Here is a 23,154-nt window from a genome sequence, read left to right as displayed (position 1 = left end):
GGAGACAGACCACGGGCATTTCGGGGATGAAGGAGCAGGCTGGGGAGAGCCCGTGGAGTGGCGGAGCGGGGTGGGGGGCGCTGCCTGTTGCCGCTGCTGTTGGGTGAGGGGGAATTTGGGCTGCGAAGGGGGCAGACCCCCTGCACCTCCTGCATGCGCAGAACCCCCTCCTCGCTGCCGTGTCAGCGGGGAGGTTGCGGGAAAGGTCTCACCGATCTGCCACTGGGCTCAGCTTGCATCCTCCACCGCTTGCAGGGCGCCGGGGGGAGGGGACGCCCCCGCCTCCGGAGCGCCGCAGCGAGCCCGGGGACCGGGCAGGGGGCCGGGAAGGAACCGGGCAGGGGCCGCCGTCCCACCGCCCGCCCCTCGGCGGCGCCCGCAGTCCCCGCAGGGCTGCGGCGGGGCTGCTCCCGGGGCCGGGCCGCCCCCCAGTCCCGCCGGCAGCGAGCGAGGCACGGAGCCCCGGGGGAGACGGCCGCTGGCGGGCTGCCCGGCCCTGAGGCGGGCCGGCAAGTGTAGTTACCGGGAAACCGCCGGCCGCTGCATCCCCGCCCGGCCGCCTCCGTCCCCACCGCCCGCATCCCCGCCCGGCCTCCCGCATCCCCGCGCCCCTTCCTCCGGGGCCCCTCCCGGCTCCCCCCGCTGCTCACCTGCGCCAGCCCCCGCCCCGCTCCGCTCCCCGGCGGCCGGGAGGGCCCCGCGCAGCCCCGCATCGCGCCCGCCCGCCGCCGCCCCGGTCCGCGCTCCCCGAGGGCGGGCGGTCCGGCCCGGGTTGGCACGGCTCGGCACGCCTCAGCCCGGCTAGGATCGGCCTGGCCCAGCTCGGTACGGCGCGGCTCGGATCGGGGCACGGCACGGCACGGCACGGTCCGGCTCGGCTCGGCACGGCCCAGCCCCCCGGGCCGCGGAGAGCGGCAGCCAATGGGAGCGGCGCTGCCGGCCCAATCCGAGGCCGCCCCCCGCCGGCAGCCGCCGAGGCGGGGGCGGGCGCGGGGGCCCGGGGAGGCAGGGCCGCGGCCGCGGAGCCGCAGGGGAGCGGGACAAAGCGCGGCGGCGGGGGCAGGTGAGACCCGGCCCGCGGGTCCCCTCCCGCCCGCGCCGCCCCGGCGGCGGCACCCTGCGCCCGCACCTGGCCATGACCCAGCCCGGCGGCTGCCGCTGAGGGGACCGGCTGCGAGCCGCCCGCCGCGTTGCCTCCCTCCGCCTCCTCCGCGCTGCCGAGGCCGCTGCCTCCCCCCGGAGCCCCGCCGGAGTGATGGGCTGCATCGGGTCCCGCACCGTGGGTAAGGCGTTGGCACGGGAGGATGCTCGGGCGGCCGCGGCCCCCGCCCCGGGTACTGGCACGACGGCCACCGGCACGGAGGGTGGCGGGTCGTCCCCCGCCGCCCCCTCACGGCCGGCCCCGGGCCCGACCAGCGCCATTAGCTGAGCGCCACCGTCGCCCACCCCCCGCTGCCCCGGCCCCCGCGGCGGGGCGGGCGGCCGCCGGCCTGGGTGTCGGCAGCGGGGCCGGGGCACGCCCGGGGCCGGGCACGGCGGTGCTCGCGGGGGAAGGTCGCGGGCGGTGGATGAGCGCGGAGCGGGGCGCGGGCGGTGGGTGCGGGGCGTGCCGCCGGCAGCGGGAACGGAGCGGGCGGCCGGCGGCTGCGTCCTTCGCCCGGCGGCGGTTCGTTGTTGCCCGGGGCTGCCCGAGCCGCACGTCCGGCTCCCGTCCCCGCCGCTAGCATCCCTGGGGGCCAGCCCGGATCCCCTCACTCCCCAGAGCCGCTGCGAGGGGACGCGGTGGGAGGAATCGCAGCTTCCCGCTGGGCCACGCACATTTCACAGCGGAGGATCCCGGGCCGCTGGGCTGTGTAACCCAGCTCCCCCCTCCCACACACATGCGGTACCGAGAGATATCCCTTGGTCCCTAAGTGCGGGTCTTGACAGGCAAAACCAGCATCCCGTGGCACACTTTCCTCCCCACAGGAAAATTCCTCTATGCAAAACACATGCACGGACATCAGTTACGTGGGGATGTGTCGTTCAAGCCACTCAAAAAGGCCTCTGAGAGAAAACCACGGCTCGTAGGGCACGGTGCTCTCTGAGCCCTTCCACAAGGCACATAGGCACTGTGACGTCTGTGGGCAAGGCGGCTGAACTACCTCCCCGAAACAAACCCGAGGGGCTGTGTCGAAGCCCGGTGCGGTGACGCTCCTTGGCTGGAGGGGCAGACCCTTTGTGAGCACTTCCAGGGAACCGTCGACTCCTGCAGCAGCAAACTTTACGCTGCAGACTCCAGTTGCCACTTTGGGATTTATTCCCACATCTAGCCTGTGTCTCTTGCCAGTCTCAAACATCCTCATGACCTAAGAAATCTCTTATGTCTTCTGTAACATCCACATGGCAAAGATCACTGCAGTGTTTTCCTTCAAGATTCTTTGGGCTCACCTGGATCTGTCTCTGTAGCATATCAAAGCATGTATTGCCTCCTGCCTCTGCCTTTCCCGTATCCTCCACACCCACATGCTGCCAAGGGCATTATTATCTTGTCAGCTGGCAAATTATCTATACCCCTTTTATCGATGTGTGTTTAAACTAGCAGCATCAATTCTTGGTCCCTCTTCCCACAATGCTGAGCAGATAAAGAACAGGCACACACCTGGTGAGATCCACTCCCCGCTCCAGGATGTGGTGGAGCTGTCGTACTTACCCACACAGGTGTTTGTTCCTGGGCATGGCAGCATTCTTATGATCTGTGACCTGGAATCTGTGTTTCAAAAAAGCCTTGTGTAACCTGAGCTATTGCAATTACTGTTCTTGTGTATATATATATCTGTCTGTATGGGAATACTGTATTTATATATCTTTATAAATGTCATATGGATATGTGGGCACAGTTGAAAATACAAAAGAGCATCTATGCATTAAAATGTTAGAATAGCGATAATTGAAAATTTGTTTTGTCTGCAGATTGCATTCCCTAAATACAGACCTTAATGGTACAGGTACTGGACTTTCCATACTGTAGTGACTTTTGGGTTATGCAATATGTGCTCATTCTAGATGGTGAGACCACAGTGGGCGTTAGGGACCTATTTATGTAGTTAATGGAGGAATTTTTCTTGATCTCGTATTATGAAGATGCATGTTACGGGGCATTGCGCATCCGTGATTCTGATCTTTATGGGAGTCAGATATGAAAGCAGTAATAGTGCCTGATGCTTTGTGTGAAAGTGGTACTGCTTCAGTGGGGACTTCATCTGTTTCAAGCCCTAGAGGCTGGGCTGGGTGATGGTGGGATCCTTGAGTTTTACTTGGACTCCCCCACCTATGGAGGTTTGTCAGGGTGATTCTTACTTGGCAGCCTAGGTTTTTCACTCCAGCGTTGCTGGAGTTACTGGGAGGATCCTTCGGACCCGTTTTGAGGGATGAGTGCTTTTAAGTGTTAGGTTTGGGCTTTGAGGATGTGTTTGGAAACTAACAGCCTAGCACAAGTAGAGCTTTGTGTTCTTGCTGTATAGCACACCTGGTTAGATTTTTGCAGGATCAGTTCAATAGACGGGCTCTGTGTTGCCTTTCCAAGACCAGGTAGGTCCTAGAGATAGGAGGGTGGTGCAGTTGTATTGGTTTTACCTTGGAATTTTCAAGTGGCAGATTTTGAACTCGGAACTTGGGAGGTTTTAATTAGTGATAGAAAGCTTGTAATCAGTCACATTTAGTTTATTCACCACACAAGGGCCAGTGCAGGATTGTGCCCTGAGCTTGCTCCGGGCCTTTTTCCATTCCAGTTTTAAGCAAGCCACATGATTTCTCCATCTCCCGCAGGGACATTTTACTATGGTCTAGTTAGATGTCATAGTTTGCACATGTTTAGTGATGTGCAACTTCACATTTTCTTTCCTAAATATGAGCTTTCTGGTTATTTCTCCCTGGGGAAAAGTAATTGAGAGGGTCATAGCAGAGCAGCTCCGTATGCGTAAAATTGAAATAAGAGTCATATAACATCTTTCAGTCTTATAGAGGACATCAGAAATCACAATGGCAACGATCAGATTAGGATCTCCTAGGGTATGAAAAAAGCAGAAAGGTGATCTTAAAAGGTGAAACTGATACCCAGTTGCCTTCTCCACAGGTGTACCCAGTCACGCCTCAATGCCATACATGTGCTGTGCGTGCAATGGTAAGGTAGCAGTTGCACAGTGAGCACTGCAGCTGGCTTCTGCCTCTGGTTGGAGCTACACATCAGGTCAGTGTATCAGTGATAGTTAGCCCATCGTAGTTCTGAGGGAGCTGCCGAGTGACTCTCGTCCTAGCTGGGACTCAGCTTCAGTGAACGTGAGGGAGGTTTTCACTGAGGCTGCTGGACAGCTAAGGTTGCAAAATCCAGCTGGGAACTTGTAGATATTTGAGTGCCAACTAAATGCAAAGATCAGCTTGATTACTGTCAGTAGCTGAGTTAGCCAAATGTAAGATTTCAGGCCTGCATAGGTGCTTGAATGCATTGCAAGTGTACCTTTGACCACAGCTTAGACATCTCCTAATAGTTCTAGCTGTTCTAACTAGTGTGGCAGGATCTCTCTTAATTCCTTGAATGGATTAAAATGGATAGAAAGCTCAAGGTTGCTCTGGTTTTTCTGGTGATGCCTCTGATTTCTCTCTTGTCTTTGCACAGAAGCCTGCAGCAAATATGTTTTGTGAAGTGACATAAAACGGTGGAAATATATTCCAAGAAATTAAAAACTGGTAATACTTTTGGAGTGTGGGGGAAGAGAAACTAGAGGTGCTTGCACTGAGTATCAGGAAAAGCTTTTTGACCATGAGGAATGTCAGGCTTTGGAAGGGGTTTCCCACAGAGGCTGTGCAGTGTCCATTCTTGAAGTTTTCAAGACCAGACTGGATAAAACCCTGAGCAACCTGGTCTAGCCACATAGCTGACTCTGCTCTGAGCAGGAGCTCAGACCTCAAGAGGTACCTTCCAGCCTGAATTATCCTGTGATCCTATGCTCAGGATCTAAAGCCTGGAGTAGTTGCCTTTCCGAGTCAGGTTAGACCTGTTACTTTGGTCCTGTTCTGTCAGAGGACCCCAGGTCTTCTACATGTCCTTAGTATGCTCTTGTACCTTTCCCCACCACCACCTCCCTGTGACTCCTGAGGGTACCGTGTGCCACAGGCTGCCTCCCCACGGCAGCCCCACTGTCAGCTGAAGTCCTCCCCATGCTTTTTTGGTCTGGCAATTTTGCAAGAGACAGCTGAAGTGATTTAGCTCAGGCACAGTGTCAGTCACCTGCCGTGCAGGATGCCAAAGGCAGTGCTCTTCGCTTCGCAGCCCCTGGCTCAGGCCTGGCTTGCCAGTGCCCGTAGCTGGGGTGCTGGGCTCCCCTCCACCGAGGAGCCGTCAGCGTGCTGTCGGAGGGAGGAGTACATCCTCTCTGTGTTGCTTTCTCAATGTGTGCACCATACTAAGTCTAAACAAATGGCTCATAGCATCCATGGTGGGAGAAATAGAGCCAGAGACACCCCCACCCCCCCCACCCCCCAATCCAGGCCTTTTAGATTCTGCAGGGTGGGAGCAGGACCGGAGACTGGCAGCAGGGGGGCAGGCAGCAGGGGCTGTCGGTGAACATGCCCTTCATTTTCCTCCTTACTTGTTTCCCCATGGATCTGAAGGTGTGTGGAGTGAGATCTGGCATGGAAAGGATAGCCTTCACGCTTGGTCTGAAAAAGTGAGATGCCCAGTCTGCACCCATACGCCCTCTCGGGGGGCCGGTGTCCCCCTCCTCCTCCTCCACCTTTGACACAGAAGCAAGTCGGTGAAAGAAGGAAAGAGAGGGAGAAGCCTCGAAGAGGACAGGGTCGTGCAGGAGGAAGCTGAGTCGTGACATTAGGGCTGTATCCACTTTCTGGGGGTCACACAGGTGGGAGGGCAGGGAGCACAGATCCCTGTGCAGAACCCGCCACCACCAGGCGCCGTGCTGAGGGAGTATGGGGACACCTGGCAGGGCACCGGGTACCCCTTTCCTCTCTCAGCTCGGGGGGGGGGGGGGGGGGGGGGCACATGCAGCAGAGGGACAAAGGGATGCTCCTCCCTCTGGATCAGACTGCCTGGTGCTTGGTCTGGCTCCATTACTGCTACTTCTTCCCAGGCTGGCCTCTCTTTTGAGCCATTCTCAAAAAACTCAAGAGCTGTGGGGTAAGAACTTACTTCTGCCGGTCGGGATCCGAGCAGAGACCGTCTCCCAAGCCCAGCAGCCGGCTGTGGTGAGGCATGTGCAAAGTGACGATGTCAGAGACCCCCCTCTGTCTTGCCAGGGTTACCGAAATAGGTTGGTGGTCTCGAAGTTGTAGGGAGAGGGCTAAGGAACAGCACGGTCGCGTAAGCCTGGCTTTGTAAGGAATCCGTACTAGAAGACGTGGGGAAGGGTATCAGCAGTGTTCATGGTTATGTGAGAAATTACAAAGTAGCTGATGGAAAAATGGAAGTAATGAGTAATATTTCATTCACGTGATTGAGCCGGGAGTCTGACTTCTGTAGACTGATGTTCATAGAAGCAGAAAAAGTGAACTAATCAATAAATATTTTAGGCCTGTTTTCTTGGGGGGGAAGTAGGAGAAAAAGAGTTTTCAGCTCATTTTATAAGGACATGCTCTCTAGCAGCAAGCAGTCATGATTTTAGACTGATACTTAACAACAGCCAGTTCAAGATTACTTGCCCTCAAGTATTTTTAAGCAGTGGGATAAAAAGTTAAAGCTTTGTGTTTCAGTAAATCTTGAAATAGTGAGGAAGATCTGGAAGTGAAAGGCTGGGGCTCTATCCCAACTTAACCTCGTTACTTGGTTTTGTCAGTCTGATAAAATTCCTGATAAAATATCAGAAGAACATATGCCAGTCAGAGTGGGTATATGCAAAACAGGTCCTGCCAAGCTAACTTCAGTTCACGACTTTTATGGGACTCCCTGCAGCCAAATACTTCTGTGATAGAAGTGCCTTTGCCTACAGTCATGGGAATTGATCTAGAATACTATATTTGTAAAAGATAAAACCACTAATTGGTTAGCAACCAACTTAGTACCACATGATTCTTTGTCTAACATATGAATAAGGTACATTTTGAGGGCATCAACATTCAATAGATAGCAAAACAGTAACAAAGAATCATTGCTGAAAAGCTTCTGTTTCTTGTGTGATCCCACGTTTCTCAATACAGTTGTCAGTACCATCTGATTTTAACATATTGCTCAAAATCCTGAGGGAAATCTAAAATGCTGATAAACTTGGTAGAATCTACAAAGACTGGAAGAACTGCTAAAAATGAAAATACAAATGAAAAGGATAAATCACTGGTATGCAACAATCTGAGTCATTTGGGGTACTGAATCTTGACAGACAGCGTGTTTCAGTCTATCCAAAGGTAAGGTCATGTACCTAATGACAGGGTGTGAGCAGCATTTACAGGACCAGGGCTCTGTGCTAGAAAGCAGTCACACTGCAAACGCTTATAGATATCTGAGCAGAGGATCGGTAGGTCAACAGCTACTATTGTGGTGCTGCAGCCGAAGAAGCTGAAGTGGCTCTTTGATCTATTAAGAGCTGAATATTGAACAGGAGGGGAGAAGGTTATATTTTTCTCTGTGTTTGGCACCTGTGAAAAAATTATTTTTCATCTGCTTTGCCTAATTCTTTCATTATCACTTCGAGGAGTACTGCAAAGCTGAGGAACGGCCAGAAAATAAACATGGAACCGTGAATGAAAACTTCCAGAAGTGACTTGATGACAGCCTCTAGGTGTTTGAGTGAAGAAAAATACCCTCAAAACCATCTGACTCTTCAACCTGGCAGAAAACAGTTAAGATGTGATGGAGGGAATGCAGATACATTCAGATTGGAAATGAGGCAAAAAAATCAAATGGTAAAAATACTTAACTATTGGAAATAATTTACTAAGAGTTATATTGAGTCCTCTGTCATCTGAATGCATAAAAACTAAGATTAAAAAAATAATCTAGTTCAAGCACAGCAACAGAAAGTATAATTAACAAAGGGGATACTTTTAGCGTCTCTTATTTTAATGAGGTCAGATTAGATGATCAGGATGTTTCTCTGTGAGTTTCAGACGCAAGTTCTCAAGTCTGGGAGCAGACTAGAATTTTAAAGAAAAGATGGTTTCTGTATCCTGGGAAGATGTGGCTGTACCCACAGATGCTGATCAGACATGGCTTATGGGAGAAGTTTCAGTGCAAAATATCTTGACTAAACTGGAGAAAATAGCTTGCTGATCCAAATGGCTGGCATGTGGATTGACATTCCCCATGGGAAAAACTGCTGTAGGGATGACTCGTCTGACAGTTTCGGGTGGCTGACCAGGATGGTGGCAGGAGTCTGTGATGGCCAGAGGAAGATCAAGGAGGCTGTGAAGGTGGGGAACGCAGTGGCAGCAGGGACTTGGTTAACCCTATGGGGAGGCTGGCACGTTAAATGTTTACTTTGGGAGCCGTTCACTGCCTTGTGCAGTGATCAGGAGGCCTTAGTGCATGATGTTACTCCTGAAGAGGCTTCAGGGGACTCAGAGACCATAGCAGACCCCCCCCCCCCCCATCCCCAACCTCAACAAAAACCAAAGAAAAATTGTGTATCTGTTCCTTCTAGAGGAAGCTGTGGAATTTTATCCTGTGGAACTTTTCCTTGTTGGGTATGCAACAGAAGATCAGCTTCAATTCAAAGCCTCAGTAAATGAGGTTGTAGAGCAGGCAGGCAGACACGTAACAAGTCATCAGACGGTATTCATGCAAGACTTCTGGAGAAATCTGAGGCTGAACGAGCTGAAGAGCTGATTAGGATTTGTGACACCTTCCAATTACTTTGGTATGAGAAGGTTGGAAGGTAGCTAATGTGGTGCTAGTTTTTAAAATTATTTTGAGATCTGGCAAACTGTAGGCTAGATATGCCTAGCAGCAATCTAATAAACTTTAAAGAACAGAATTAGTGCATGCATGGACAAATGAGGAAGCACTGACGCTACTGTTGTTAAGGATATCATGCCTTGTAAGTCATAGAAGGGACAAAGGAGACCCAGTGGCGGTGGTCTACTTGGATTTGCAAAGCACCCCTGTAAAGGTCACCTGCCTCGGGCTGTTCAAGACATGAATCTGCTGTTGAATCAAAGGGAAGCGCCTGAAATTATTAAGTGGCTGGGTAAAGACGACAAACAAGGATTAGATGAAATGGATGGTTTTCACAGGAATGTTTTTTTCAGGTTTGTGTGTATCCATGAATGATATGAAAAAGGGGGGTAAATAATGAGGTAGCAAAGTATGATAATGACAGTCATCATTTGGGGGAGCAAATGAAGAGCTGTATGCAGAGCTTTGCAAAAGGATCTCACAATATCAAATGACTAGGTGTTAAAATTATGGGTGAAATTTGATGTAGATAAATGTAAAATGATGCACACAGGCAAAGCAATTCTAGTGTTACATTTGCAGCGATGGAGGTTTCGAGTTTACTATTTCCATGCGAGAGCAAGATCTTGGGGTTATAATGAGTAGCTTAATTCTCAGTAAAAATTCCAATCAAATGTTAGTAATTAGGAAGAGAATAGAGAATAAAATGAGAAACAGCATTATACTGTGCAGAAATCCATACTCTGCCATTGTTTTGAATGTGATGTATTGCCCTTGATTGTCCATTCCCGTTTCAGAAAGGACATAATCGAACTGGAAGAGATTCAGAAAAGGGCAGCAAAGACAATCAAAAGTGTGGTATGGCTTATGTGTGAGGAGCCATTTAAATAGACAGGGATTTCTCAAGTATGGAAAAGAGATAATTAGGGGAAGTTATGACGGATATCTATAAAATAATGAATTTCCTCTGTGATATGAGCAGCATGGAGAAAATAAGGAGGGAAGACTTTCATTATCTGTTTCAAAACAAAACCTATACATCAAATGGAACTAGCAAGTGGCAAGTTTCAAACAGACAAAAGCCAGCACTTCTTCATACGATGCAGAGTTAAGCTGCAGAACTCCTTGACACAGGATTCTGTGGGTACTAAAAGATTTTTTTTGGTTTAAAAAGTGAACAGATGAATAGAAGAAAACTCCTTTAAAGATGACTAAATACAGAGGCGACATCTCTGTCTCAGGAACTACTTGAGGTGTAAATCGTGGCAGGCTAGGACAAGTATTCTGGGAAAATATCACTACTGTTTCCCCTATTCTTATACACTTTCTTAGACATGAACTCCCACTTTGGGGACAAGCTGATATCCATCCCAAACAAGTACTAAATACCTACTTTCCCACCTCCCCCCCAAAGAAGAAGAGAGTGAAGAAAAGAAACCAGGGAGAAAAAAAGACAAGTCACTGAGATGGTGGTGGGGTGGTGGGTGGAGGAGAAGGAAAAAATAAGAGAGCAGAGTGAAGACTAAGGCTAAGCCCAGGAAAATAAGCCACCAGAGAGAAACAGCGAGCAGAACACCCCTGCATTTCCATGGTGTCCAGGGGCTGGTAGACGCTGCCCAGTGATGCCCTGCCCAGAACAAGGGAACAGAAATAGTACTGCTAGTTGCTGGTACCTTGGGTTTTCCTCTTCCTGGAGCTGGAGGTGGCCAGCTTGGGGAGAAATGGGGAAGCTGATGAGGAGGGCGCAGAATTTAGTAGATCTTGGGATGGAAACTGTACAAGTGAAGATGTGAGAAGTGCAGCCAGAATCTTGATAACAAGCTCTGGAGGAGCCAGGAGACTGGCAGGCTTGATGTACGGAGGCACCAGTCTCACTCCCATTGCGTAAGAAACGTGAGTCGGGGAGTCCCGTGAGCAAACTTGGGCCTTCTGCTTGACGGAGGATTTTTCCAGCTGATGTTCCTCATGGTCCATGGAATTAGCTTGGAGTAGAAACTGGCCACCAGGATACCTCGTCTTCTCCTGATGAGTGGTCCTACAACCATGTGTTGTAATTGGGTGTAAGGGGGAGGAGGTCGAGCAGTTGACACATGGATATGCAGAGGTGTTTTCAAGGGAGCTCGTGGCATTGCTCAGGGCTTACTGAGGTCATTTGTGATTTTGACAGGTCATGGAGAGGTATCTCCATGGAGCCAGGTGTTGGGGGGGGACTACCCTCCTGTGGGACTCACCTGAGGTAGGAGATGGGGGTATAATGTGAGTGTTCTATGCTGTACACCAGGCAAACAGCATGGGGTTGGCCAGACTCGCTGGCTGTAGACCCCGGGGTCCCCAGTTTTAGTGATGCTGCAGCGATGAGGTTTCTGCCTGCGCTTGGGGGTGAGTTCTGTACAGCTGGGGCTCAACAGGGAGACTCCCCCTTGTCGGTCATCGTGAGGGACTTGATTACTCCAGAGAGCTTCTAGGTTCTGAGGAGAGGCTTGTAAAACACCAGTAGTTCAAGGCAGTCTTGCAAGGGACCTCTTGTGTCACTGGTGTAGAATGATAGACCTCTCGGAGGTGGTGGGGGAAGGCACAATCCGGGCTGGACTGTCTGAACCAGAAGAGACCATCCAGAGTCCAGGACTTTCCCTTGGAGGCTGGTCAGTCTTGTCAAAGACAGGGGCCATCCCCCCACTGGCCAAGGATCTCAAATTCAGCGCTGACCGCAGCGACCAAAGGTGCAGAGATGGGTGGACCGTTCTGAGGTCTCATGGCTTGGGCCTTCCCAGAGGAAGACTGCAATGATCTCATTCTTCCTCGCCAGCTGAGGCCAGCCCTGCCCTCTTGGCCGTCTTTGAGGGTCCAGCCATGGCTTGAAGTGGCCGTCTCTGGGGGTGTGGAGGAGTTCTGTCTTCCCTCAAGGGATGGGAGATGTTTGGCCCACTAGTGTGCTCTCCATCTGCCCACAAGACAAGGGTTTGGGTCTCCAAAGGAGATGCATGGAGGAAGGAGGCAGGAGAGGTAACAATTTTTCCCTTTTCCTCCCAGTGTGGTGTCCCCCAGGTGGGGTGGGCATCTGCTCGTGTTGTGACCACTTCCATCCTTCACTGTTTGGAGGACTGATGACCCTGGGCTAGAAAGCGGTCAATTCAGAAGTGTCCCAGGCCCAGCAAGGGAAGCCCTGATTATCCCTTGAGGAACTGTGGGTATACAAGAAGATTCCTGCTGTTGAATGATAAAGGACTCTGCAGCTCTCCGTGCTGCATCCTGCCCCACCGTCTGGCTGGGATCTCATGGGCTGAGGTAGTTGTCCTCTGCAGCCGTACAGCTGGGAAATACCAGCTTCTTCAGGGCAAACAAGGGCATGATAATGAGGAGAGCAGCAGTGGGAAGAAGAGGGGTGAGACAGAAGTTTGTGTCACCTCTACACCCAGCACCTGGAGGGGCTTGAGGAGAATGAAGAGCCCCTCACCAAGAGCCTTTTACCCTTTGCCTCCCATGGAGTGCCTTGTGTTGTCTGGAAGAAAACCTACCGTGACTTGGAGGCCATTGCCATGCCCTAGGGCATCGCTGCCTCTGGAGACTCCCACGCTTTGTGTTTGGAGGAGGGAGGCGGCAGTCTCTGCCTCCCGGCTGGCGCTGACTGTTGCTGCTGTTCCTGAGCCAGATGCTTGATGGGGACTGTGCCCAGGTGCGATGGCTGCGGTGGAGAAGGATGTAGCCATCTGGCTGTATGTACTCTGGGGCTGCCAGAGTGACACCCCACAGCTGAGGGGGGACAGGTTAGCAGCGTGGAGCCTGGAACTGCTGGGCTGCCACTGCCCCCAGGTGCTGGTGCTTCCTGCAGGCTCTTGTTCTGCTTCTCCCTCTGAATGGTAGCGAGCCCAAAGGCACAGCCATGGAGTCTTGCCTTGGCCTGTGGACATCACCCTGGCAGTGGTGCTGCCCACCCCGCAGAGAGGGGCCAAGGGCATCCCTGGGATGAGAAAGGGGTGTTGGGATCTGCCAGTTGAGGAGTATTCGGGATGGTTCTTCTTCCCCACTGGTAGAGATGAAGCTGTGGGACGTTGATGTCACAACTCCAGGTATTCTTATGCTCTAGGACAGTGCCCATGTGACATGCTGGCCACAGAGATTAAAATTTAAATACATATGGAGAGCAACTGCTGCATATTACTTCTGTAATGTTGGCTGTAGGCCAGGAAAAAAAGGCTGCTACCTTGGTTCACATTGCTGTCGTTGTCATACTGGCTATGCTGACCATGGCCCCTGGGGACACATTCTCTGCACTTCAGAGAAGCAGCGAAGAATGAGGATAAACCCGTCCCGCTGTTTCTGCTGGCTGATGCTTGTTCTGCAGATGAGACAGGGCTTTGAGATTTTTTTTATAAATTGTGTTAATTGGATGTGTTTTGTTTTGCGGTACCTCCTTAGCTTAAATGCTCAGAGCAGAGCTGCCTGTGTCTGATGTCGGGCGCTCTGCTCAGCTTCTTTTGGTGGCAAGGGCACGCTCCGCAGTAGCCTTTAGTATTGGTTTGAAAATGTTACCAGTCAAGAAGAAAAATGTTGGTGTTGGAGCTTTGTTCATTAATTCTATTTCCTAAGCAGCTCTAAAAAGGGACCTACCTTCAGAAAGAGGCAGAATGGTCCGGAAAAAAATGTAGAGTACCCAAATCCAAAGGAAAGACCTGGTGAACTGCCCTTCTGATTCCTAATCTTACAGACATCTCAGAGCTGTAGGTGTTTTCATTGTTGATCAGAGATTTCAGACATCTCTCTTTTGTGGCGACCAAGACATTTCTGTGCCTGGATGAGCACCAGCCTGCTCAGCCCTCTCCATCCAGGAAAACAGACTTTTTTCTGTTCGCCTTCCACAGGTGGTTCTGTTGGTAGGTGCCAACAGCAGCTCCTTTCTGTGTTTCCTTACGCAGTACAAGCTGGAATACTTACACAGCTATGTGAGTGACTCAGGCTGGTGGACTTCGCAGCTTTACCCGGGAGGATTTCAGTGCTTCCATCTGATGTTCACCTCAGAGACAGTTCTCCTGGTAGAGATTCATTCCTTTCCTTGACGTTGGCCTCTTGGCTGGCTTTGGCTCTGTAAAGTGTGCAGGCAGGGAGGTGTTTCTGTGGAGATGCTATCCGTCCATCAGTCCTTCCCTGGAGCTTCAGCTGCTTCCATTTCCACCACATTTGGCAGGACACAATGATGTTGTGTTTGACAAAGATACTACACTCCCACAAGTATCATGAAAATTGATATTAGGGAAAGAACAATTTAAAGACTGATCATAATTACTGCAATTATAATTGTTGTTTTCTTTTCAGGGAAAAGAAAGGAATGGAAAAGAATAATTGAACCATTTACTCTAAATATTGGTCTTTACCAACATTAGCATTGGCTACCAATACCGAATGATAATGTTCCTACTCCCTGCTGGAAAGTAAAAGTTGAGAACCAGAAGAAAGTTTGCTAACAGTGGATAATAGTGGTGCTGCGAATTCACTGTTTAATTAATATGTTTCTTCTCACGTTAATTGGCATGGCACATCAGAAAGCAATCAACACAAATACATGTTTGGCGGATGGTGTACATCTTCACCAGCGTTATGTCACAAAGGAAAAAGCAGAATTTAAGACTCTAAAACTGTGTTTGTCTTCTTAGTGTGGAACAAATTAGAGAAGACAAATCAGAGATGATGGCTAGCATCCAGCCCAAAAGTTACAACAAAATAGATTATTAGACGCTTCTGCATAGATGTAGATGCCTGATTCAAGCATGTATCTTGTTAAATGAACAAAATACAGGCACAGGTACCAAATATGATGTCAACAAATACACAGTGGTAATAGAAATTGAGAAAAATGTCAAGAGGAAGCCCAAGGAGGATGGACTTGTTTAGCTTAAGTAATAAGTAATTCAAAACAAGGCAGATTTCTGATGATCACAGAAATGCAAAGAAAATTAAAATATGTCCAACAAAGAAATTCTGTGTTTCCATGATAAAGTATATGGCAAAATAAATGAGCTACTGAAACAGGAAAAAAATAGTAACATTAAATCAGCAAGGTGGGGTACAGACATCCAGAAGGCTTCTTGGATTTTCCCAGTGCATTCATCAAAACGGTCATTATTTCTTGGCAATATTCCATATTGCTTGGGAATGCTTAGTACACACATTTTCTAATAACTGAGAGTCCAAAGTTACAGTGCTCAACAAACAAAACCCCTCAAAACAACAACAAAAAAAAAAAGGCAGGGAAAAGGGTATTCTCTTTCCTCCATCTTTTTTCCTCTTGAAGTGTTTTTCATCTTTATTATTTAGAAAGGCCCGACTTAAAAATGAGTCTTGGGTTTTACCTCAACAGTATTGTAACAGAAAGAGGGATGATATTTTTCCCTCAGAGGTGTAGAAGACTTCAGTTGGAACATCACTTCAGTTGTGATGGAGACATCTTTTTCTGATGAGTGTTTGTCAGAGGTTTTTTTTATCGAATTTGTGTTAAAAATACAAAGCAACCATGATCTGCAGTGTGGCTTAATGTATTTATGTATTTCAGCTGCTTGAGTTTTATCTCATTGCTTGATGTAATTAGCTTCCTACTTGTTCTTCAGTCATCTACTGAGTCTTCCAGAGCAAGGATAAATCTGATGATGTTAAAAAAACTCCAAAACAAATATTTTTTATTTTTTTTAAATCAAGAAATCTTTAAAAAGTTCAATGGAAACAAAACCCCTTTATGTCCCTTCTATGGACACCATACAGAAATGATGACAAGGAAATGAGACACCCAGCTATCTTTCAACTTTCGTCGTCTCCTTTCAGAACATTTCAATGAGGAATTCAGTAGCACATGTTTGTCAAAAACCCATTTTAAAACCAGTTTTGTGACCTACTCGTGTTTTAGAATGCTTATCCGCTTTGTATGGAGCGGAGCAAATACTGTTCTGTAAGAGGTGACTGATGACAGAGTTACAAATGGAATAGTCACGATGATTAACAGGAGCTGGAATTGAAGATGGATAAGAGAAAACAAATCATATGGGAGAAGAAACATACCATTACCAAAGCAAAACACCGTACTAATTCAGGGGAGAAAGAGGCTGGATGAGAACAATGCTACAACATAACGTACTGCTTTCCATTTCTTTTTCCTCACTTCACCGTCCGTACTTTCTTCTGATTTTCTGTGTTTCTTTCCTTTCGTCTGTCAGAGCAGAACTTGATGTTCCCTGCCTGCGCATTGCCATTGCCCTGGCTGTTTCTAGCAGAGGAGAGAAGCCCACTGACCCGCGCCCAGCTTCCAGGGATGGGCAGTAACAGCGCCGCAGGGCCAGGGCCACTCGGAACCCAGAGAGCTGCTTCTCAGCCGCAGCGTGTGATGTTGTAACTCTTCAGCAGATAGTACTGCATTTAAAAGCATTTAACAGATATTAAAGAGTTATTTTCTTGCAGTGTATTTCTTTCTTAGCATCTGCAAAACTGTTTAGACTAAGAATCGTCAGTAATTATGCAGTCTTTATGACTGTCGTGCATGCAAGAGCACATATTGCTCACGCTTTTGCCTTGTCTACATAGATGAGATATTGCAACTGGAGAAAAACAGTAATAAGTACGTTTTTATCAGCCTTTAGTTCTACTATTATGGAACAGGTGTGGACTTTGAGACAAATAATTGATGTTAATGTCCTTCAACTATTTGATGCCCCATCTGCCAGAATGACATGAATATTTTCCACAGACTAACGCTTGGTGGGAGCTGCCAGTGGGCCAGCAGGAGTGAGAGCAGAGGCTGGCGGTCACTTGCCAGCCTTTGGGGCTGTCACATCTCGTGTGCTGAGAGCCAGCACCACGGGGCTGGTCTCTCTCTTTGGTGGGGGGGTCTCGGCAGCGCCTTGGCCGAGCAGGGCTGCAGCCTGCTTTGCTCCGTGTGCCAGGGTGGCGTGCAGCGGGGCCGCAGCACCGTGTTCAGAAACAGTGGAGAGCACAGCAAAAAGACCCTGGGGTAAATGGAGATGAAGCAATGCACGACACTGCTACCTGCACTAATGGCTGCTGCGCAGCTGCCTTCTGCGCTGGAGAGGTGGCATCTCCCCGGCATCACTGTCTGGATGGGCTCTGTGGCAGGAGTGCCCCAGCCCTTCCCTGCTAGCGTGGAGGGAAGGGGCAGGGAGAGGCTCCTGCTCTGCTCTTAGCTCCAGTTTTATTGTCCCGCCAAGCTCTGTTGATCCCTCGGCTCACCCCGATCACCTTCACTCCGTCCTGTACCTGCCCTCTCTAGATGTGCTCTGCTGGCAGTGCTCCTTCCTCCTCCCCTTTACCCCTTCCCTGTTCAAGGGAGACCCGATACAGAGGTATTTGATTCTAAGCCACAGCCAAATCTTACAGGTGACACCCCTGGACCAACAGTTGGATATTTCTAGCCCTAGCAGGTTTGCTTGGACCCCAAATCCAAGAGGTCTCGGGCCACGCTAGGAGCCGGCAGCTCAGCAGGGCGCCCACCACGGCTCTGCCCTGCTCGCTCCATCCAGCGCCCCCAGAGCTCCTCTGGCTTTGCCCAGCTCACACTGCTGGTGCCATGGGGCAGCGCTGGCAGCCGCAGCTTTACGGAGCAAAATTGAAATAAAAGAAACTCCTGTCAAATGGGGGTGGGGTGGGGGTGGGGAAGATAGTCAAAAGTTGGTGTCCTGGTGTCGGCTGGGACGGTGATTTCCTCCCCAGCAGCTGGTGCGGTGCCGTGCTTTGGGTTCGGCTGAGAGCGGTGCTGGCAGCCCGCGGCTGGTTGTGGCTGTGGCTCAGTGGTGGTTATACCAACTCAAGGGCTTCTCAGCTCCTCAGGCCCTGCCAGCCAGCAGGCTGGGGGCACAAGAAGCTGCGGGGGGCACAGCCAGGGCTGACCTCAGCTGGCCAGAGGGATATTCCATACCATAGAGCACCACGCTCGGTATATGAACTGGGGGGGGTTGGTGTGGGCTGGTGGATCACTGCTTGGGGACCGGCTGGGCACCGCTCAGCAGTTGTCAGCATCAGTGTTGAGAATTCTATTGGGTGTCACTTGGGTTTTTTCCCCCTTTCCCTTTGGATTTTATTTCTCCCCACTTCTCTCTCCTTTTCATTATAATTGCTATTGTTTCTAGTTTTGTTGTTATTATTATTTCATTTTACTTAAATTATTAAATTGTTCTTATCTCATCCCTTGACTTTTACCCTCTTCCCAGTCCTTGCCCCCATACTGCTGCGGGGGGAGCAAGCAAGCAGCTGTGTGGTGCTTAGTTGCCGTCTGGGGTTAAACCACGACGGCTGGGTAGAAGGTAGAGGTGCCTGGGCTTTATGCAGGATAAAGGAAGCGTTTGCTCAGGGTGGGCTAGCTGAGCGGTACTCCCTGGCCAGAGGGAGCGGGGTTCCCATCCAGGCTGGCCCTGACAGGATGGGATGCCGAGGCCCGGGAGCAGTGATGTCCCCGGACCTGCTGGGAGACACTGGTGCACTCCCCTGGGCACCCTGATGTGCAGGGCTGGATCTGGCAGCACAACGGAGGCGAGGCTGCTGCAGGCACGGCTGGTGTTCCTGGTGTGCAAACACATAAACACACATGCACAACACATGCACACGTGCATACGTGCCAGTCACACAGATCAGCACAGATGGACTCAGCACTCACATAAACAGCACCAACAGCCTCATCCTGCTCCTGCCACTGGTTGGGTGTGATGGAGATCCACCACATGCAGCATGGATCCCTCCTGCCCCAGGGCTACCCAGCAGCTGCCCCCAGATCCCAGTCTCCTGGGCTGTTGGCACACGGATGTAGCAGCCTCCGGAGCCACAGCCATGCTGCAGTTGCTGGTGCGGACCCCTCGCTCACAGATACCCCCCTCCCCAGCTCTGTGACAACTGGCTGGGACTCCCCAAGCCCTCTGGTAGCCAGCTCATCCCGCAGCCTCACCCCGAGCATGCACCTGGCACCCAGAGCACTTTGCCTTCGTTCTGGCTGCGATCGCACATTCGTTCACATGCCCTCACTCACGCCAGTTCATTTCACCTGGTTTGTCCAGTTCCTGGCACTTGGACCTCTGTCATGAAACACATGCACCCAGAATAAAGCTTCCTTCATGCCAGAAAATGGTTAGAAATGGAATGTAACAGGAGGACAGGGCAGACTGCACAACCAAGGGCAGGGCATGGCCAGACGGCTGTACCCATCAGCAGCCCATTTACATCCTACCAGCCCCTTTTATCCCTTTATCGATTTTGTCACATCTGTTTCTCCCCAAACCACCTAGATCCCTCCCTTTCCCTGCCATTGTTCTTCCCCTGAACATCACATGAATCTAATGCAATCCCCAGATGCTCCTTTCCTGCATCCCATGAAGGGTTCCATACCCCTGGGCAGCCACCAACCACCATCCTTGGTTATGGAGCTGCTTCTGAAAGCCTCTCCCTCTGACTGATCTTGACAGGCTTCCCAGGACCCTGGGGTTGTGGCTCTCCAGGGACAGCCCTAAGGTGCCCAGACAGGGTATCCCTTCTTGTGAGCCCATAGTTTGGGTTCCCACCTGCTACTGTACCGCTGGGTGTTTGGAGATCGTCCTTTGGTGGGCTGTTGGCCCCTGTGCTGGGAAGCAGCCCGGCAGGGTGCCCTTGGGGCTCCCCCTCCTAATGTCATCTCCTGGAGCTCCTCGGTGGACACACAACCCAGCTTTTGCCACACAACCTAAAATTACACCCTGCAAAGGGGGGTGCCTGCAGACAGGAGCCAAGTGATCTGACCAGAATTTAATGCAAATTCAGCTCTACACTTACAGCTCAGGAGCTGATTGCGGTTGGTAGTAATCACAAGTAGAAATAAATAACTAAACTCAGTAAAGCCAAATGTACACACGTGGCTGTCAAGCAAATGAGTCAAGAAGACCATGAGCTTGGAAGGTGGCCCTCATGGTGCTTGTCATAGCCACAGCCTGCCCCCTCCCAAGCCCGGCTGTGTCTGACCTCCATAGCACACAGTGCAGGAATCTCCTTTTTATTTTAAGTTCCCTGCAAGTCAGAGAACAGCAGCTTTACTCAGCTTAGTCAAAGGCATATGGGGGATGCTATTAAAGCACTTGGTTCTAATTATCCTGATGAACAGAAACATGCTTCAGGTGTGAAGGGGAGGATATGCCTTGGCTCTTTCAGAAAGGGAGATCTTGCGCAGCAGAAAGCTGTGGGTGTGAAGGTGTGGTAGAGTGCAACTCAAATAGAGATTGCTTTCTGGTGGTTTTCATCTCACCGTGTTTAGCATTTTTAAGGGACCAAATTACTTTTTTGCATTTTGAATTCTAGCTGAGGGGTGCCTCAGGCTTCCCACCTGTAAGTGCCTAGGTAGCTCCTGCAGCCTGTGCAGGGTGGAGTACAGCATCTCTTGCCTGGTAGAAGATTCCTACCGGGGAAGCGCAGTGGTGAGCCAGTGTCAACGTGCCAGAGCTGCTAGAACGAGCAAGGGGGGTTGCATATGTCTCTGAAGGAGAAATTTGCTATAAAGAGTAAATAAAAAGCTAAAAGCCAACGAAAATAGAACCATTCACATTCAATGGCATGTGTTGCAAATAGACTAGATATTGCTGAATTGATCCCAGGAACAGATGATCATTTCAGGAGCTGTATTTCTTGCCAGGTTCTAAAAGGCTCAGGTTCAAACACAGTACGATCTTTTCTCCGTGACATGGGAGCAAATAGCTTGCAGCAGAGTTTGAGGGTGGGACGGAGGCTGCAGGCACAGTGCGTCCTGGCTGGGCAGAGCGGCCCTGGGTGCGTGGCCAGCTGTTTAACGGGTGCTGCTTTGTGTTTAGCCTCACTTTTATTGCAATTTGATCTTATTTAATGATACCATTCTTTATCTTTATTCATTCAATATTATAATTTCTATTTTATGTAGTTAATATTTAATTTTACTTGATCCTTTAAGTTGTATTAAAATGCATCTAAAATCAAAGGGCACAGGCTCTGCTTTTGTGCAGGGGACTGTCCTGGAGAGCTGCGCAAAGTGCACCCTGGCCTGAGGGGACAATGGCTGGATGTTGGGATCTGCTGTGAGGTTGCGCCACAATGGGTTAATGTCAAGGGGAGTCACAAGCAACTAGTTTTAGTTGTACATATATTACTGTGTATGCTTTTATGTCCACATTTTGAAGAACCGAAAAATTTGAGATGTCTTTTAAAGAGGCAGATTTATTAAGAGGACTGGAAAGATGCTGTATGGTAAGAAACCTAAAGATCTCACTCTGTTTAGTTTGTCAAGAAGAAAAGCAAGTGTATGTCTAACTTTCCTGAAATGTAATGGCAGGTATTAAAAGGGTCTTTAATCTTGCTGAGAACGGCAAAGCAAGGGCAGCAGCAGCTCTAAGTTGATGTCAGACCGATTCAAATTATAAAGGAGAAATGCCTTTTAAAGTGATGATGGTTTAATATTGGAACAGGATATCAAAAGAATTGGTACTTTCTCAGTCACACATCATGACTAGATGCTTTTTTTGTCTGGGGAGCTGTCATTTAGCCAAGCATACATTATGCCTGAGAAAAACTCAAATGACTGGTCTTAATATGGAGAAAAGTGTGTGAAATATAATAGCTGATAATGTGCAAGTGGTCTGATTAAAATTGGAAGGTCTGATTTAAGGCTTTTGTGGCCTTAAACTCAGCAATTCTCCTGTGTGCTGAGCTGAGTTGGCTTGAGACTGCTAGGACAAGTTGTGGTAACGTTCAAAAGCCTGACTAGATGTGTTCCCACAGGAAACGAGGTGATCGCAGTGGACTGGAAAGGACTGAAAGATGTGGACCAAATCAATATGGACAGCACCAGTTCACTGCACGGCAGCAGCTTCCATCGACCTTCCACCGAGGTGAGTGCCTGTCCCAGAGCCACTTACCCAGGGGGATCAGAAAGTTTCAGTTCTGCCCAGAAAATGGGTGTTGTGCATCCCTGAGGCATCAGCTGGGAGGGGACCGGAGTGCCGGTGCACACCTGAGGGGCAGAGCTTCAGAGCTTCGTATCTGTGCAGTCTGGCTTGCACTGAGCAGAGTTGAATCATTCCCTTCGAAATATCCACAGTGAGTAAGATTTTGCAAATGAAAGTGCTTTTAACCACTCATGACTGGAATGGCACAGAACGTGGGAAAAAATGTGGCAGTTCTGACAAGCGTGTAGATCTGCATGCCTTAATAATGGATTCATTGAAATGTCCGGCAGCGTGTCTGTCCCGTCTTCTGCAGCACAGCCATAAAATCTTTTGAAGAAACACATTTGTCTCCATTTTGGTCTTTAGGGATGCATTCATTAGGAACTCACTGCCGATTGATTTACCATGCAGTATCTCGAGGGCTGGTTCGTTTGCTGTTCTGAATTATTGTGGCTTCTGCAATCTTAGATACCTGCATTTTCAGCTCTGTAAGGTTCAGGGTATGCAGTCACAAGTAATAAAAAGATCACAGATCTTTTAAACACATAATATTTGAGGAATCACAAATAATGCTCACAAATTACATTACCCAACAACATCCCATTTGCAAAACCTTACAAAATGCTAATGTATAGGTATTTTCATTTCCTTATTATACCTTGTTGGCTTGGAACATAACTTCAAGAGACTTGGAGGTTCATGGAATCCTGGCAGAAATTGTGGGGCCTGACCTTGTATGGAAAATGCAGTTAAATCAAATGTGGATCTGAAAGTCAATGAGCGTACGCTATGCCTCAGTGAACATTTTGGTTTATGTGAGTGGATCCCATAGGTGTAAGAGATTCATCTGAATTTCCCTGGATGTCCGCATCCCCCAAACCATGATGCTGCGACCTGAGTCCTGGTGGCTGAAGGAAAGGCACTGGGAGCTGGTGCTGTAGTGGCCAGTGTGGGAAACGGCTCTAGCTTGTGAGGGGAAAGTGGGTCAGAATGGACAAACTGAAAAGCTACAAGAGGAAATAATTTCAACAGAAAATAATTTTGTAACTGGCTGTATTATACTCAAAATACATAGGTGGTGTAGCTCCTCCTTCTGTTTGCCTCCAAGCCATGCAGCACCTGCGCAGGGGTGCCAGCCCTGCGCCCTATAGCAAGGGACCTCTAAGGAAAGGTGCTTGCTTCTCTCTGGCTCCCTGTGTCATCCTGTTGGGTACCTGCAGGCACCGTGATACCTACAGACGCCAGAACCAACAGCAGGGAATGAAACCAACTTGAAAGACACAACTCTTTTTTCACGTAATCAGATAAGGTAGTGGCTGTTGATTGTGGCGATGGAGATGCAGGGCTGTTTGC

At 49.8% G+C, this 23,154-nt stretch overlaps 1 protein-coding gene across 4 annotated transcripts in view; it reads left to right on the top strand.

The window, feature by feature from the left end:
- Nucleotides 1–856: 856 nt before the first annotated feature.
- Nucleotides 857–23,154, top strand: part of FAM131B (family with sequence similarity 131 member B) — a 37,388-nt gene continuing 15,090 nt past the window's right edge. For 2 of the 4 annotated variants that reach the window (XM_080391353.1, XM_080391352.1), the window contains exons 1-2: nucleotides 857–1,283; nucleotides 21,635–21,744. In XM_080391353.1, the coding sequence (XP_080247479.1) occupies nucleotides 922–1,283; nucleotides 21,635–21,744 (472 nt within the window). In that variant the 5' untranslated portion in view covers nucleotides 857–921. Of the gene's footprint in view, nucleotides 1,284–16,080; nucleotides 21,745–23,154 lie in introns of all 4 variants that reach the window. The other 2 variants (XM_080391354.1, XM_080391355.1) reach the window with 2 other exon arrangements.

This window comes from Falco punctatus (assembly GCF_963210335.1).
Source record: "Falco punctatus genome assembly, chromosome: 6".
In the NCBI taxonomy this organism is placed as follows: domain Eukaryota; kingdom Metazoa; phylum Chordata; class Aves; order Falconiformes; family Falconidae; genus Falco; species Falco punctatus.
Note: the sequence above shows the minus strand (reverse complement) of the source record. Positions and strands in the feature narration are given on the sequence as shown.